The sequence below is a fragment of the Hakea prostrata genome, chromosome 7, assembly GCF_041222555.1.
Source record: "Hakea prostrata isolate BN-2017 chromosome 7, UWA_Hpros_2, whole genome shotgun sequence".
Lineage (NCBI taxonomy): Eukaryota > Viridiplantae > Streptophyta > Magnoliopsida > Proteales > Proteaceae > Hakea > Hakea prostrata.
Window position 1 is genome coordinate 35,309,554 of NC_142606.1, and position 19,021 is coordinate 35,328,574.

Here is a 19,021-nt window from a genome sequence, read left to right on the forward strand (position 1 = left end):
GTCCAGATTTCCCTTATCTCCACCCTGTAGAAGCTACATGGTCGACTCCTGTTTGTATCCCAAAAAGTGTTGCTTCCAAAATTTCCTTCAATTTTCTTTTTCCAAAATTGATTAAGTGTAGATGTCCATCTATGTGCATCCCATGCTCCATCCTGTGTCCCTACCCGTTGGTTAAGGAAGTCTGCACATGTCAAAAACATTGTTGTCAGTATGTGGAATATTGCTACAACAATTTTCTTTGCACACTGCTGCTTGGGGGAGTGGTGGTGCTCAAGATTCAATGGTCCGGATTTGATTTTCCGCTCAAAATGCATGTGGGCCGTCAGCCGCTTAGAGCAGCGCCGCTCCGTAGCAAGGTCCCCTTTTAGGTAAAAATGACGTGTATGGGTTAATAGAGTTACTAAAAGAAAAAAACAAAACAGGAAAAAGGAAAACGCAAAAAGAGTGAATATTGGAACTTTTCTTAGCGGTTAGGCCCTAGCCCGTTCATCGACCATCGAGCGAACGCCCCGACCTTCTTCTGGTTCGTCTTCTCCAAGTGCGGCGGTAGAACCCCTAGCTACCAGTCCATAATTGCCGGCGGCCACTTTCGTGTGCTTCCGTCGGTGCAACTGCGGGTCCTTGCGATTCCACCTCACTGACATTGGTCGCAGTTCGAGTACGGTAAGCATTCAAACTCGAACTCGATTTCGTTTCTTTCCCATCCCCGGAATCCATTTTCAGAGCCTCATTGAAGCTTTCCCAGTTAAGCGCCGGCCATTTCTTCGGATTGAGCCACTCCAGGGCTCTCCTACTTGGTTTTGGGAGTGCCACTGCCAAACGTTGGTCGTCCTCGAATTGGTGTTTCCAACCGAACAGCATGACCTCATTAGCCATCCCCGTGCTTCTCCCCCTCCGGAAAACAGAGATAGTCTGGTGACCATCTCACGAGACCTTGGACCCTAACTAGTGATAATAACCCTAAGCTAGCCCTTCCCAAATGGCAAAACTTACCAGCTCCGGCAGCAACCTGTTGTTCAATCTGTACACCACGGCGCATCTCATTTTCTCCTCAATTCATTCACTGTCATTCACTTCACACACGCACACATAGCAATTGGAAGCATAAACTAGAAATATAACCGGAAGTTCTCTGACTAATTCATCATTAGATTGGCACAACTGATACAAGAACCTCTAACACAGCCCTAGCTAGCCTCTCCAGACTGCTCCTACCGAGGGTCTTGCCCTCACCAACGAGCTCTGCTCACCCATTCCTTTACAAAATTCATGTGAGCCAAATTTTATGGTTTAGTTGTTTGAATCTTCCCCTTTAATCAAGCTCACTCTAGGATCCTCTTCCCTGAGATTCAGCAGTCTTCTACGGCTGAAAGTAACTTCGGTGATGGGTATTGGATGGGTTTAGGGCTTGTAAGGACTAGGTTTGGTTTATAGAGGATTCGGCCTGGCTTATGATCTTTAGGGTTTTATGTTTAAAGCCTGAAACCTTGCTGTAATTGTTCGGTCTCGGATCTGAAATTGTAGCAAGGGTTTAGGTAAGTTAGGTTTCAAGGAATCCAGGGTTAACAGGAAGAATTGTAGGGTTCAGCTAGTCTCGCATTAATTCTGTAGTTAATATTTTGTAATTTCAGAATTATTTCCTAAGGGTTAGGGTTTAGAAAGCAGGTTTTCTAATTGGATTAGGATCATAGAGCTATTGGCTAGGGTTAGTATTTGGAGGGGAGATAGAGAAGGTATAGGAGAAGGTAATCCTATAAGGGTTTAGAGTTTGGTTAAAGGATTAGGGAGTTATAGGTGTTTTAGTGAAACTAGGGTTTAGGGTTCGTAGAGGTAGAAGATGAATTGCAGAAATTTTCCAATGAAGGAAGGTTCAATGATGAAACTAAAGTAGGAATAGGGTTTAGGGGAAGGTGCGATACAGGGGGGGGTTGAATGGGGTAGGGGATCTAGGGTCTCAAAGGGGAGGGGGTAGCTGCTATGGTAGGGAAGGAAGGGGGATGGTAGAGGACTGTGGGCTTAGGAAGGTAGGAAGGGGATAGGGGAGGGGCTTATTTGAACTTACTCGAATGGGGGAACTTGAAGCTGCTCCAATGCTTGAGTTTAGTTGCTGCCGCAGTCTTGAAGGAGGGCGAATTGGAGAAGAACATGCAGAATTTTGTCACACACACAGCTGTTGGATTCCTCTTAGGAACCCACAACTCCACTCTTCCTTTAATCTCAGATTTCAGTCAATAATTCAAGTCTGATATGTTACAACCTAGAGAGGCTTATTTATAGCCTACACGAAGGAAAACATAATAGGACTCAACTTTGGAAAAGAATACAAACTAGGAATCTAACTGGCAAACCAATTCTAATTAGACTCTTACTACTTTAACTCACACAAGGACCCTTCTCATCTTACTCTAGAGAGTTCCAAATTTGAATTCTTAGAGTAGATGTTCGTTCCTTGCTAGGAGGACTAGAATAACCCTAATGGACTCCTCCACATATTAGGAATCCTGCTCTAGTATGGACTTCTCAATAACTTGCAAAATAATGACTCAATTTAAAAAATAGAAGTAGTTTTAGGTTGGCCCCACTAACATGCTGGATTCAATGGCACCCTAACTTGGACTCCTTAAAATTTGGCTAAAATGACCAAAACACCTCTAGTGTGATCTAGGGCCTTGCAGTTTGGAGAAGTAACCCCACGCCCTGTGCTGCCCTTGGATGTGGTTTACATCTATTCTCCTTTCCTATCTCCCTGTTCACACTTATATAGCCCCAGAATTGCCCCAGTATCTCCAAAATATCCAAGCTAACTACTTTCCAATATGCCTATGTGTGAGTGGCTGCTCTCCAATAGGACATTGCCACTTGTCCTTGTCCTTGTCCTCCATGTGGTTATTTTGATTACCTTACGGCTCCCCTACCCTACACCTTCAACTGTAGGGTATTAACATTATCTGTTTTTAATTTTTTTTTCAGGTATTAAAAGGAAAATTTTATGACACCTGTGATTATCCTCTCAACACCTTAAGATTTCCATGCTTGGTGACAATAGTTACTCTATGTTATTGTTCCTGTAGTGATTTTTTGTCATTATTTTGCAGCTTCAGTTTAGTATTGGTGAAATTTTTGGCACACCGCTAAGGAAATCTTGTGGTGTCTTCTGGCATCCTTGAATTCTTGAAACAACAATCAATATACGATGGCATGTGACTTCGCATGGGGCAAAAAACGTGGGCGTGGAGGGAAGAAGAAAGAAGTGCAGTTTTATGAGTCATTTACATATGACGGTGTATATTACTCCCTCTACGACTGTGTTTATTTATGGCCAGATGAGGAGCCTGAACCATACATTGGTAAACTCATCAAAATCTGGGAGCAACCAAAAAACGGGAAAAATAAGCAGCCAAAAACAGAGAAGAAAGTAAAGATATTATGGTTTTTCCGGCCCATAGAGATCAATAACTTTCTTAGAAATGTGTTGCCACTTCAGAAAGAAATATTTTTGGCATCTGGTGAAGGTCAAGGACTCGCCAATGTTAATGATCTGGTAAGTTGGAAGCTGTTTTGAGCTAACCCCCTTCTAACGCCATAATCATTTTGCTCTTTTCTTTTTATGTTTTTTTAATAATATAAATAAGAAGGTTGTAATGTGAGAACAGATCTAGTGTTGCCTTACAGAGTATGTTCGCATAATGTTTGTATTCTTGGTCATTAAAAACCTTGCAACACTTTTTGTTGAGGTTAATGCATATAAAGTGGTCTTTACAAAAAATTTATTTGAAAGGAGCATGTACATGTTCATTGGTACACAGAGGAGGATCTTTAATCCTCTGTATAATTTTTTGGTTGTTGCCAAAGAATTTGGCTTTGACTTTGACTAAAGTTGAATAGTTTGATTAAAATGCTACTTGTTTCACCTGGCCATTAGGTGGTTAAAATTTTCCCGACACTTTGGAGGATCTCTAACTTATAATTTCTAAATATATTGAGAACCTTTATGTTGAGAGACACACACCCTAAATAGTTGCCTGGTTTCCTCTACATCACATCTTGCTGAGTACTGTCGGAAATATATCCCATCCTAAGTATACTTAAGTATTACAATACACAAGATTCAATTGAAGACAACTAAAAATATGGATTAATAATGAAGAAAGACCATCAGATTTTAAAAAAAAAAATGTTAAAATGTTGTAGATACAAGTGCACCACAGCCAATTATTGCTTCACCTCTAGACTTGCTGGAGGCCTTAAAAATTGCTTTAATGCTGCAAATCCACGTCCTAGATGTGTCGTGGTCCACAAGAATCCCCCCCTTTCAAAAAAATGGTAATTACATGTGTTTTTTTTTTTTTTTGGGGGGGGGGGGGGTTTGGGCAATTAATTGATATTTTGGAGTTTTTTACTCTCTGTAAATTTTAATAAAAGGAACCACGTGAAACTGAACTAAAACATTTCAAGCCAAAATGCTGAAATTTGAGGCAACTCCCTGTATTTTATTGAGTCACACCCAGTATTGTTTTGACCTTTGATAAAACCAAAGTTTTTTCTGAAACTTAGTTGTTTTGACTGAGATTTCAAATTATGTTGGTGCCTTATTGTGATGTAGTTATCTCTAGTGCTAACTTTCAACGTTTGCTACATTTGTTGTCTCTTTTATTAACCAAGAAACTCTATATTTTGCTCCCATACATGTGTGTGACACCCAAGATTAGTTTTTACTTTTAAGTCCTTATATTTGTTTGCACTTATTATGGATGATTTAATTAGAGACATTCAAGATGAGGTTCCTTGATGTATATTTTTTGTTGATAAATGTTGTTTTGATAGATGTGACAAATGTAGGGATTAATACTTCAACATCAAAGTAGAAGCATTTGGAATTGAAGGTTGTGAACTAAATAGAATGAAGAAGGAGTATCTTTTGTGTTACTTCTAAGTTCAACACCAAATTAGAGCTATTTGCAATTAAGGTTGTGAACTAAATAGAATGAAGAAAGAAAATCTGTTGTATAACTTTTGTTATACGAGGACATATAATTAGGTGGTAAGATTTGATGGGAGGGAGATAAAGTGACTACTTTATGTATCTCACCTCAATCATAAATGAAGAAGGTGATATAGAAAGCTCCTCCAAGAAAGTCATCTAAGATGGTTCGGCCATCTGCATTGGAGGCCTTTGAATGCTCTTGCATGGCGGAGTGATGTAATCCAGATTGAAGGAACTAAAAATGCTAGGGGCAAAAACCTAAATAAACCTCAGGAGAGGTGATGAGAAAAGACATGTATGGTTTAGAGTATGACTTTGAACATAGCTGATTGGAAGGTGAGGATTCATGTAGCCAGCCCCATTTAGTTGGAAAATCTTTGAGTTGTTGTTGGACGCAATTGTACTCAAATTGATTTTGTACACCACTTATTGGCACTTGAAAGAGTTTTTAAATTTTCGTAAGTTTTGGTTGATTTTGTGCCATATATGGAGAATTACGAGGTCCAAAGTAAAAAATGCTTTATAGAGGATGAAAGTATGTTAGGCATAAGGTGCAAATGAAATCCTATAGAAGTATGGAAGAGCTTTTCAACCCAAAGATAGCTTGGCTAACCAAGGTTTTTTAATTAGATTATGAACACATGGAAAATGCTGGGTGAATGGAGAGGCATCATGGTACCAATTTACAAAAATAGAGGGAATATTCAAAGTTGCAATAATTATAGAGGTATAAAATTGATGAATCATACTATTAAATAACTGGTGAGGGTAATTCAAACCCATTTGAGGCAAGAAACCACTATCACAAAGAACCATTTTGGTTTATATTAGGAATATCTACTTGAGGACATTGAGATGGATGAGTGGCAAAACTAGGAAGGAAAAAATATTAATCATCATATTAGAGCTGGTGTAGTAGTAGCTTTCATCAACGATGATCTTCAAGAAAGTCTTTTGAGGTGGCACAACCATTTTCAATGGAGGCCTTTAAATGCCCTTCTATGGAGGAGTGATTTAATCTAGATTGAAGGCTCTAAAGGATGTAGATCTGTGATAACCTTGGGAGAAATGGGGATAAAAGGTATGCATGGCTTAGGCCTTGTATTCAGTATGGCCTCTCATCTAATTGGAAGGCAAGTATCCATGTAGCCGACCTCATTTAGTTAGGATAAGACTTATATTGCTTTTGTTGTTGTTGCTGCATCTGGTTTGTGCTTTTTGGGTTATTGGTGGGAATTGAGGCACTCAAGAGAGCACTTGTCTTGTTGTTCTCGAGCAATACCTTCAATGAAGAAGCAACGGTAGGAGATATGGATCATTTTTCCCCTCTAGTCTACTCCACTTGGGAGAAAGTTGTTTCCTCCATTTAGCCCTGCTCTAGATTCTTCTTTGGGTTTGTTCGGGATTGGTTGTGGACCTTGGGATCTTTCTCAGGCTCATTGGTTTGCAAACTTGTTGGTAAGTTGGTGTTTGGAGTTGCTATCTCTCATTGATGGTGGAAACATAACCTTAGGAGATGGACCTCCAACTCTATGTCTTTGGACTTAAGTTGGAAAGCCTTCTGCTTTGATGTCTCCTCCGATTAGCTGCCTCCCTGTCCTCCGCCTAGGAACAATCTTATTGTTGTTACCTGGGGTCTAGGCTACTATGTGCAGTCCATAGTTGTCACGGCGACGAGGCGATGCGAGGTGGTTTTAGCTAGTTGGGGCAATGAGTCAACGAGGTGCCCTCCGAGGCGCTTTTGAGGTGGTCGAGGTGTTTTAAGTGAAATTTTTACTTTTTAGTGTACATCTCATACACTAATTCATTATAAACATATCTTATATATAATAAAAAAACTAATATTAGCCATTTAGCTTACCTCAAGTCATTCCACATACTACAAACCACACATAGTAGGTCCTAAATAAATTTCAAATATTATACTATCATTAACAAGAATCAAGATACGATAAAATGTAACTAAATAGTAAACACATAGATGCATGAGCAAAACAAATAAACACTAGACAACATACCTTCATTAAATGTCACCAACACTAGCACCACCTTCAACTCCACGGCTCCACCTCCACTAGCACCTACAACTCCACCTCTTCTACATTGTTGAGCTGTAGCCAAATATCCTCACAAGTAAAAGAAGAAAATGAAACAAAGCATATCATATCTAAATAGAAAGTTTTAAATATTTAAGCAAACAATCCCACTTATATCTAAAATCTAAAGTCCAAATCCCAAATATACCAACACACCCATATCTAAAATTCCTAATAAAAATCCACAATCCATATCCAAAATTCCCAATAGAAAAGTATAAGTCAGCTAGTCATAATCATCATCAAGCAAATTGGTAGCAAGTGGGAGATCTTCTCGAACTTGTTGCTCCAAAGAGGTAGACCTCAAACCAAAATCATTTGCAATGTTCTCATCATCATACAAATCTTCCTCTTCTTCCATGTTTCCATCGAGACTCAGAGTCATGTTCCTCAACCACCCTCTCCAAAGACCTGCGACGTGAGTAACATATATTAACTCCACCAGATGTTGATCCACTTGGTTGACATCTCCTCGGTCTATTTTGGGCCTCAAGTGATGAAGATGCCCTTATAGCTCTATCAACAGTGCTCCAAGTAAGATCACCCTCAGGATGGACTAAATCATCAGGCTGATTAACCATCCACTCACTGCTCCAATCAAGCTCATCAAGGAGTAGTGGATCATAATTTCTACTCTTTAATCGCCTTTCATCGAACCTTTCTTGAAGACGGCGATTGTACTGAACAAAAGCTAGATCATTCAACTTTTCATGTTCTAGCCTATTCCTCTTCTTGGTGTGAATTTGAATTCATAAGCAATTGAGAAGAATCCCAAGTCATTCTTCTAAATTTAAATTTAAAAGTGTTTTAAATACTTGAATCACTTAATACATACAAACTCAAATGTGCTCCAATTCCGTTCACAACTAGAGGAAGAACAACAAAGGCCTAGTATCCTCCGTGCATCTTTGTAAGCTCAAAAACAATTCCTCCATGTGTATCCCACCATGTAATTATAGTATTAAAAAAAAAGATTAACATAATAGGTAGAGTTACAAACCAAATAAGTATAACTAAAAATAAAATATACAAGTAAAAACTTACGAGGACTCATAGTTGTACCTCTAGCTTCCTTGTAGTCACTTACCCAAGACAATATCTTATCTTGTTGATGTGCATCAGGCACTAGTCTTCCAACAACTTCATTGAAAGAAGTTTGGAGAGAAGTGATCAACTCATAATCATCTACATCATCTAAGTTGTAGAATGATAGAACCTCGCTGTAACTTCATTAATCCATACCAAAAACTGAACCAAATACTCTTCAGTTGCTGAATGCAACTGTTGGATAGTTGATACACCGCGTGTTCCTTTGTATTCGTTGAATACTGGATACAGTTGTCTCTTCTCTCTTCGATATGATCGGTAAGATTCAACTCTCCGTACTCCCCGCGGCTCCCGGGCTTCCTTTCCCCGCCTCGTGTTCTTCTCCTTCCTCCCCTTCTTCCTCCTTGTTCCTCTCCTTCTCCCTTTGTTCTCACTCTTCTGCCTTCCCTCTCCCCGCCCGTGGCTTGTCTCTTCGCCGCGGTATGATTGTTATCCATGTGTCGGCTGTCCTTCTTGTTTTTGTCTTCTTCGCCACCGGGTGATAGTATTCTCTTCCCTTTATTTTTCGCTTGTACACCTTAGTTATGAGGGGTCTATCATAGAACTTCCCAGGATTCAAAAAAAAGCTTGCACCATATAGAGGTCTCTCCATCTGACACTCTCATCGCCTATCAATGATTTGTATGACTTCCAGGTCGTTCTTTGCCCCAAAATTGTCCTTATTCTCTCGCCTCGCGGCTCGCCTCGCCGGGTTTCATTAGCACCACAATCCTCATACATCATAGAGGTTGTGATGCTCTATCATCCTCCACCCTCCAATGCTGGGTTGTTTCGCTCTTTCTCCGCTCTGGACAAATTGGAATTTGTCCACTCCTTAGAAATGAATAAGTGCCTTAAATCATCCTCGTGTTTCAATAAGCTTTGCAATGTCAAGAATGAAGTGGCAAACCTAGTCACTGCAGCCCTCACAAGATCCCTGCCATTTGTCTTCTGACTCAAGGCCTCCAACAATCTTGTGTGCCTATAAATGAAAGTGGTAATTCTCTTCCCCTGAGTTATCACTTTCTTTTATTGTTCTCAAATTCCCAATGTCCTCTAGCATCAAATCAAGACAGTGGGCTGCACATGGAGTCCAATATAATCTAGTCCTCTTCTCCATTAATAATGCCCCTGCTACTTTGTAATTTGAGGCATTATCAATCACCACTTGAATTACATGCTCTTCCCTAATTTCTTCAACTTTGCTATCCAATAATTGAAAGAGCATGTTTGCATCTTGCACCTGGCTAGATGCATCCACAGAACCAAGGAAGAACGTTCCCTTTGGACAATTGACAAGAAAATTGATGAGATGCCTACCCTTTTTGTCAGTCCACCCATCAGACATGAGTGTGCATTCATACTTCCTCCAATATTTTTCATAATTCTTCCTCATCTCCATTGTTCTTTCTTTTGCACTCTTCAACAAAGGCACCCTGACTTCATGGTAACTTGGGGGCTTATACCTAGAACCATATTGTGCAATAGACTCGACCATCACCTCAAAGCTTTTAGCTTTAACTGCATTGAATGGAATGCCACATTGATACATCCAATCAGCAATGTGGTTATCCACTCGCCTCTTTTCTTCAGGAGATCTCATTCTATTCAAAATGGTTGTTTGAGTAGCACCCTTAGCCCTCCTTTCTTCAACAAGTTCTTCAGGAGTGCGTCTAACATGCATATCCATGGGACCCCTTACTGGTGCCTTATTAAGGGCACTTATCAATCTCTTCGATGCAGTCCCAGAGCTTGGTATCTTGGAGCACACCTCAACTTCAGACCCTACACTAGGTAATGTATCTCCTCCACTAATGGGCCTAGAGGTAGGAATAGGATGTTCTTCTCCAATTTGAATGTCATCATACTCCTCATTATCCAAATCAGTAACAACAGCCCTCTTTTTATTTTTCACCAACACTGCATTCATCTCTTGGGCAATTGCTGCAATGGTCTTGGTGCATTTCACAACATCCCCATATCCACCCACTAGATGTTGCTTCAATCTTTTAATTCCTCCTTTAAAGTTTTTGTTGCACAAACTGCATTTGACTGTATTCCTATTAGCAACATCTGGCCAATACCCATATTTCCACCCTGGGTCATTTGACTTGGCCTTTCTCTTTGGGTCTTTTAAGGGATCCTAGGCTTCACCCCCACTAGGAATAGGATGACTAGAAGCAGCCGCCTGATTCTCACTTGAGGGCCTTGAGGTCATTTTAAATAACTAGTAAATATCTACAATAAAAACATGAAACATAGTTACATACACATATAATTAGCCAAAATTAAAAACAATAATAAAGTTGATAATGATACCGTATAATTTGAATTTTGCACCATGCCACACGGTCCACACCACAATAAAAATCCTATGCATTCATCTAATCATCTCACTTCATCATAAATTGATAATCAAGCTTCTAAATTAGACTATCAGAGAGAATGAATCGAAAAATTACACTGAAGCTAATAAACAACAATAATCAGTAGGCTAATCACAATTATGGTTGAATGCCATTTTATGAGAATACAATCACTGCTGAAACCTCACCTAGTGGTCCATCACATGATTCACATCAACTGATCTTGAAAAATATATTTAAAAAATTGCAAAGGGACCATTTAAATCTAAGAGAAACCTACAAAAACCTCCCTGAAGCTTATGCAAGGTAAGAATTCATCAGCTGTACCAAGTTGCTGAACTATTAGAAAAAACCAAACAACAAAAGAAAAACAGAGACACATATACACCGGATAAGAAAAAAATCATTACAATGATACAATCAGGTAGATGAAACTGAGATGGAACAAATTCAACGAAGAAGAATCGTTACAAATAAAGAAAAGAAATGCAGATACACCAGATGGTAGCTCTGAACTATGCAATCAGGTGCAATTTGCAAGTCATAGACTCACAGAGATGGTGAACAAAGCTATGGACGACATATAACTACATAACTATATAACATAGCTACAATGCAGGAAAGAAAAAAAAGCATTCCGGCGACTTACCGTCGCCTAAGATGGTGACCAGAGTGACCGGAAGCTATTGCAACTTGGTCGCTGACTCGCTGCAAGCCTGCAAGGCTGCAACCGCAACAGTTGCAACAGTTGCAAAAATGGATTTAGGAAAAAAAATTAATGATCAATTGCAGAAGGAAAAAAAAAGAGCATTCCGGTGACTTATCGTTGCCTGAGATGGTGACTAGAGTGACCGGAAGCTGCTGCAACTTGGTCACTGACTCACTACAAGCTTGCAATCGCAACAATGGATTGCACGGTGAACAAAATGAATTTGGGAAAAAAAATAATGAGCAGTTGCAGAAGAAAGAAGAAGAAAGAGAGTCGCACGATGGCACGTTGCTGCTCTGGAGGTTGCTGCTGCCGGAGGTTGGCCGCTGCAAGCCTGCAACTGAGATACAATGGAGTTTTGGTTGATGAAAAACAAAAATTAGAGTCCAGAATCTCCAGATGGCTGTCGACAGTGACGTTGGCTGTCGCCGGTGATGACGCTGGCTGCCGGTGTCACTGGTGTCGCCGGTGTCACTAGTGGTTGGTGGTCGGAGTCGGAGACGAAGAGAGAGAGGGAGAGAAGAGAGCAGAGAGGTTAGGGGTTAGGGGTTAGGGCTCGATTCGATCGAGTATGCTCGAATGCTCGAATGCTCGAATGGGATTTCAATCTCGTTTTTTCATTTTTTTTTAATTAATTTAATGATACAGATGATAATATGTAACACCTATACAACAATTCACCCTTTAGATTCTTTCCGATTGGAATCTACTTTTCAAATTATTTTTTACCTTTGATTTGGAATAAAATAGATTACAATTTTTAAAACCCAATAAGTCGGTCGCCTAGTGTAATATTGCGTCCGAGTCGTTTGAGATGACGACTCGGAGACACCTCAGAGCCAAGTCGAATGCCTTATTGACTTTGCCTGAGGTGAGTGTTGCCACAGGCCCTTCATTTCCGCAAGGACGTCAAGGCATCGCCTTGACAACTATGGTCAGTCACTTCCTCCCTAATTGTGTCCAAGTCATATTTTCATAGAAGAGGTGCATAATTTTGCAAGAAAATCACCCCCAGAACTGGAAATCAGAGAATAGAAATTTTTAAAAGGGAACATTCCAGCTGGTTGATGTGGTTGTAATTTGTGGCTCTTCAGTCTTCATGTCAACTGTTTTCAAGAAATAAATTTGGTCAATGGCCCTCTACTGGTCACTCAAACCTTATCTCAAAATCATGTAAATAACTTGTGAAGAAAAGACTTTTTCACCAGGTTCCTCCACATCTGGGGTTCCCCTGAGGATTTTTGCATGAAGTTCAAAATAATCTTGGGATGCTCTCTTGTGTCTATGGTTCTGCCTGTGTTAAATGATTCCCTTTCACTTAGACCTTTACTTGTCAAAGTACTAGCCTAAGACTTACTTTTTAAACAAACTTGATAAATTTTCTACCGAGGGTTTGAAAATAAAAGTGAAAAATATTGGGCACGTCCTAGTAAGAAAATTTTGTAAGGATTAGTCATCCATCTCCAGGACAAAAATGATGCAATCGTTTTAGCAAGAATTCAGATTAAGAAATGCTTCTTGAATTACAATTTGTCTGAATAAATATGACCAAATGATTGCTACCTTTATCTTCCCATTTGGAACTATGCAGGTTAATTATGCTGCTGGCTGTATTTTAAGGACATGTAACATTGTCAGTTGACATCAACTGCTTGGGCATAGGGGCAGGGGCAGGGGCAGGAGGCAGGAGGCAGGAGGCATTGGGAGGGCAAGGTGGAGCTGGGAGGGAGTGGTGGTGGTGTATGTATTGGGAAGGAAGAAGATGGGTGAAGGGGGTATTCCTTCACCCACCTCTAATGTAAGGCTAAGATCAAGGATGACTTAACCCCAATTAAACTCATAAATCAGAGTATTAGAAAACAAAATAGAAACAGAAACGGGAATGGAAAGTGGGGATAGATGGATTTAGCTCTCGATGGTAGGCTTTTTGAGCCCTAGGCTTTTGGCTCTCAACGCAAGGTCCTCACCCCTTTCTTATCACAAACCAGAGCAAGAAAAATAAACTTATAGCGAAGCTTAAACTTAGGATGACTTAACCCCAATTAAACTCATAAATCAGAGTATTAGAAATAACAAAATAGAAACAGAAAACAAGAGAATGGAAAGTGGGGATAGATGGATTTAGCTCTCGATGGTAGGCTTTTTGAGCCCTAGGCTTTTAGCTCTCAACAGCAAGGTCCTCACCCTTTCTTATCACAAAACCAAGAGACAAGAAAAATAAACTCATAGCGAAGCTTAAACTTAGAAATTCTTTAAAGTCTGTGGGCTGATTACATATTTATAGAGTGCTATTACTTGCTCTCTAAGTTACATAAAATATAGAAACTATTGGCTGAGAATATTTTGATCTAGCTAATATTCTCAGCAACATAAATTGAAGCTTACTATAATTTAATATCAGAATCTAGGTTTGATAAATCATCCACATGCATGGATGTTAAAATACAAACTAACTCTTAGGCACTTTGGAACAACTAAAATAGAAAGTAAATAACATCTAATATAGTCTTCCATCTTCCACAGCTGTAGATGCAAGTGGGTCCCGTCAAATCTTCCATAACATTCTCATTAAGATCCAAACAAGGCTGTGACACTGTTCACGTGAACAATGTTTTGGCCTTTCTTGGATATTTACTAGACTGATTTGGGCCCAATTGTTCCAATTTAAACCGGTTTGATTCACCCTAGGTTCTACATCAACCTTTATAAGCTTAGTGTTGGAGGCATGGTGGGAGATCTCGCGAGATATCTCGTTTTTTCACCTTGGCAAGACGAGATGGAGGTCGAGAGCAGAGAGTTTGGATATCTCGCCATATCTCGCTATATCTTGCCATATCTCACTATATCTTGCCATATCTCACCATATCTCGCCCTGAATCTCTTTGGAACTCTCAATTTTTGCCTTTTTTGTGGATTTTGGCTGAATTTTCACTTGCAACTACTCTTAGCACATCTACAACAAGGAAGATCAATCATTCTCTACTTGTCTTATGAATTTATGATTTAATGACTTATATAGAACTTCTAATGGTTTGATAATTATTTTATTCTTGAAAATTGAGATTGTGATACTCATATGGATGGAATTTTGATAACATTTAAGTTAGTTGATGCATTTGATATACTTGCTTTTCATTTATATGCCTTAAAGGTTCTATATTACATGTTGTATAACATTGCATTCCCTAATCCTACTACATTTCAGTTTCACAATATGAATAGACTTAGAAATCATAAATAGGGTTGTTTTCGACAAATCCAAGGCCACCAACGTGTTCAAAAGGCCTTAAATAAGCTAAATACCAAGTTTCAACCCAATTGGGACCCTAAAACCCACCGAGATGGGCCACCGAGTTGACGCCAAAAAATTGTATATCTCGACCGAGATGATCGAGATCTCTCTTTTTCAAGGTGGCGAGATCTCTCTCGAGAGTGAGATCTTCTACCATGGTTGGAGGCATGTTGGTGGTTAAAAGAGGAAAGATTTGTCCATCGGGATGACTTAACATCGTAACTAACAAATTGGGCAATTGCAATGATTTCTAAGTAGCAGGGCAGGTAATATCGTCTTCTTGTTAAGAAGGGAGGTGTTTGTGATCACTCAATGTGAGACAAAAGGATACTGTCATTTTCCCTATCTTTCCTAATTGAATTTCTATTCAGAGTGCATGAGTTTCATGCTTATTGCCACCATATGAAACATGGGAATGGGAATAATTTTGCATGGAAGTAAACTTTATAGATTTATGCACTTGATTTAAGTGACTAAAGATGTTTGCTCAGGCTATTGAAGGAAAAGTTCAAAGGGGTAATATCTTTGTGAGGGTTTGTGTTGCCATTGGGAAAGTATATGAAGATTCATCTTATGGTTTTTTTTTTTTTTTTGGGGGGGGGGGTGGTTTAACTGATTTATTAAATATATTTACATTTTCAATGAGCTTGTATGATGGAATTCTAACTAGTTACGAGAAAAGCAGGGAAGAAGGAAGTTATTTTTTAACTATAGCAGGTTCTATGCATAAGAATTGAGAGAAGATCTCTTTTTGATGTACTGCAGCCTTGATAAGGGCAATCCTGGCAAGGTAGCATGCAACAATGATTCTGTAAAGCTGATTATTTTTGAACAGCACTGTAGGCCTCATTTGAGGGGTTGGAGGGCCTCTACTTAAGATGTGGCTTGGAGTTAGGACTGATATGGGTAGGAGGAGGACTGATTTAAATTTCAGCCTCAAAAGAAGACTCCTAATGAATAGGGATTAGCTGAGGGAATTAGGGGTCTGAGGTCAATGGCCTACTAGGGTTTGTATGGGCTTTAAACTTGAAGGGAATGGAGGCAAGATGTAGGGGCTGAGTTTCCCTGCAGGTGTTCTATACCTATCAGATGTAGGCCATGAAATTAGGTATCTGGCTTTGGTAAGGTCTAATGGCTTTTTTTAACTTTTATATTTTTTATTCTTCTTTGTTGGGGGTGGGGTGGTGAGGGACGTTGGAATGACATAATACTTCAAGCAAAAATAAAACTGACCAAGGGAATGGATGTCAATGACTTTCAGCTACTTTATTGAGGGGAAACTAAGGTTTCAAAGCATGACAGGTTGGGGAATGAATTGCAGGTTAATGGTGGATTTGGTTTTGATTTTAGAAGTAGTAAAGATTGAAGGGAGGGAAGAAGAAATGCCCTAGATCTAGAAGGTTGCCTGCCTAGGTGAGTCCTCCAAACACCTACTTGGCCAATTAGTTGATTCACAGCCCAGCAGTGTGGATAATGGAGTCCAACACCAAGTTGTGATCTTCTCAAGAGAATGTATCACAACTGCTAGCTACTTAACTACTCTTAATATAGACTTTATGATGTAACCCCAAGTCAGGGGCCAGTCTTCAGGATCCTCTTCTAGAGAAGCAGCAGTAATTTAGGGTTCTAAGCCTGCTGTTTAGGGCAAATTGCATGTGGCCAGCAGCTATATGCCCAAATAACCTTGCGGCTAAGGGAGCTTCGACTTCTAAACCGTTGGCTCTAGGGTTATTTTTTTTTTTGGGGGGGGGGGGGGGGTGGGTCTACGGCTAAGTGAGGAATGATTGGGGGAGGTGGTTAGGGTTCGTCCAGGCTGGGAAAATGAGGGAGAGTGAAGGAATTAAATCTGTTTTAACAGATCTGTATATTCAGAATAATCCTTAGGCTAGGGTTTAGGATATTTAAAGTTTATGAGTTTTAGGGTTTCTAGGGTAGGTTAGGGTTAGGGTCCAGTGTAGGTATGGGTGTTAGGATGTTGAATCGAAAAGGGGGTTGGATTTGGATAATTGGTTGAAGAGTTGTAGGGGTTTGAGTTTTATGGGTTTGTAGGTTGAAGATGAAGATGAAGTGCAAGGTTTTGAATTTTAATGATGGAATCTGGCTGAGGTTAAGGTTGAGGGTTAGAAAAAAGGGAGGGGAGATGTGTGATTCAAAGGGAGTGAAAATAGGGTGGATGGGATAGGGGAAATTAAGGTTTTGAGGTGGGGATGGGGCTGCTGTTGCCGCAAGGAAGAGAGGGGGAGGGGTGTTTGCGCAATGGCTGAGGGAGGTGGAAAGGGGTACGGAAGGGGATGGGGGTGTACTTGGGAGAATGGTTACTTGAAAAACTGCAGGAAATTTGAAGTGAGAGGGAAATCTGCAAATTTGCAGAAAACTAAAAACATCAATGCTGTGGAAGCACACCAATGCTGTGGGCTTCCTCCTAGGTGCTGACAACTCCGAAGTCTTCCTGCAATTCTCTGTTTATTCAATATTCATAATCTGATCTGTAACATGTGTAAAGGGCTATATTAATAGCCATTTTCAATGAAGGAATTATAATAGGACTCCAAAAAATAAAAAAGACTACTTGGAGAAGGACTCAATCAAGGAATTCTATTTGGACCGGAATTCCTTTTCATACTAGGACTCAATTCACAAAAAACTAGAAAAAGGAATTCTTTTAGGAACTCCTTAACAAATAGAACTTGCAAAATAAAGCTTCTTACACTAAGAAGGATTCCAACTGCAACTCCTAATTGGACAAGGACTCTTATCATAACCTGCTAATCGAAAGACTCAATCTCAAAACAAAAAGTAGATCTGGATTCCTCAGGAGATTCTGGATTTTATTAGGACTGTGGGGACTCAAAAGGGGCTGGTAAAATATTCCTTTTGCCCCTTATTGAGTTTGGCTCCCTTTGGGGCCGCAGGAAGGGGCTTATTTTGGGCTTCTTTTTGCATTCCCTTGGGGCCCTTCTTGCTACATCACTTTAACTTAAAACCACTAGTCTCAATTTCTCATGCATGGACTATGGAGGCTGTGATATATTTACACTTTTAAAATAAAATGACTCTAATACCCTAACTGTTATTGAACCTAAAATAAAACAAATTCATCCAATGGGCTTGGTCCAACCACATTAAAACAGAAGGCCTAAAATAAGACCATGTATGGGGATTTTTGTACTCAATCTATGTAGTTCTCTTTTGGGTCCATGAAGATGGCCGATTACTAGGTAAACCCAGCCAATGAATGCCCAATCCATCATAATGGCATTTTTGAATTTTATAGAAGTTCTAGAAAAGCAAATGCATTTTGTTTCTTTTCTGGCTCAAAATTAGGAATTATAGTTACCAAATGCCTTAATATATCTACAACAATAACAAGAAGCCTTACCCTAACTAAATGGGGTTGGTTACATCTTTCCTTGCCTTCCATTCAACTGTATTTGTAACCATACTAGATACAAGGCCTAAGCCATGCATATCCTTTCTCATCACTTCTCATAAGGTTATCTTACACCTGCCCCTAGCTCTTCTAGTTCATTTAATCTGAATTATATCACTTCTCAATTCATGGGCTTTTAAAGGTCTCTGTTGAACATGGCTGTGCTTGTCCCAATCAACAAAAAAATGTTGAGGGAATAGATTCTTCTCCTAGAAACAAAATGTTATCATGTAGGGCCAGGGCCATAGTTGCTTAGGGAGCTCAAACTTGTCTTTCTCGAATGTTTTTTAATAAGCTGTTTAACCTGTAAGGAAGATAAAAATGAAAATTTCAACAATACCTTGCATAAAATGAATAGAGCATCTTTTTCTAGTATCATTAGTTAAAATGTTGCCCCTTTTAAAAGGGTGAATATACTCTCAAAATTGCAGTTACAAGGGGAAATTCTTTGTAGGGAAAAAAAAAATAAAGAACCTTGAACAACTATATCCCACTCAAAACAAATAAACCCCTCAATGGCCCGGTTTCTATATGAGGTTTTTGAATCTCCGGTTGATTGTTTCTTTTCCCCAAAAAAGAATGAAAGGAAATGAAATTTCCTTTGTTAATTGTTGGGTGTCCAGTCATTTTCCTTAGTTGCTTGTGCTTTTAGTTGTCCTCTTCTATTTGTTTTGTTCATTATATTTTTAAATTCAATGTTTGAAATAACATTTTCAGCTGCCTAGAAGCTGGGAAGATGTCGTTGCAACTTGCAAGTTATTACTTTGATCTTTTATCCTACATTCGAACCATATGCGTCAGTTTCACTGCTGAAGTTCCTAGACTTCCTGTAACATATGGTGCTTCTACTAATAGTTTGATCTCTCTACATCACCTCAGGAAGCAATTGGAGGCAAATGCAATGTTGTTTGCATTTCTAAGGACCCACGGAACCCGCAGCCTTCAGAAGAAGAGCTGCATATAGCTGACTTTGTTTTCTATCGTACATTTGATGTTGGAAAACGCACAATATTAGACAAGATAGATGATAAAATTGCTGGAATAGAAGGTATGTGCGC

The 19,021-nt window shown here is 39.5% G+C and overlaps 1 protein-coding gene across 1 annotated transcript in view; it reads left to right on the forward strand.

The window, feature by feature from the left end:
- Positions 1-427: 427 nt before the first annotated feature.
- LOC149010970 (bromo-adjacent homology (BAH) domain-containing protein) overlaps positions 428-19,021 on the forward strand; it is a 73,403-nt gene continuing 54,809 nt past the window's right edge. The window contains exons 1-3 of the mRNA XM_089160635.1: positions 428-663; positions 3,096-3,541; positions 18,843-19,011. Of these exons, the coding sequence (XP_089016761.1) occupies positions 3,194-3,541; positions 18,843-19,011 (517 nt within the window). The 5' untranslated portion in view covers positions 428-663; positions 3,096-3,193. The remainder of the gene's footprint in view (positions 664-3,095; positions 3,542-18,842; positions 19,012-19,021) is intronic.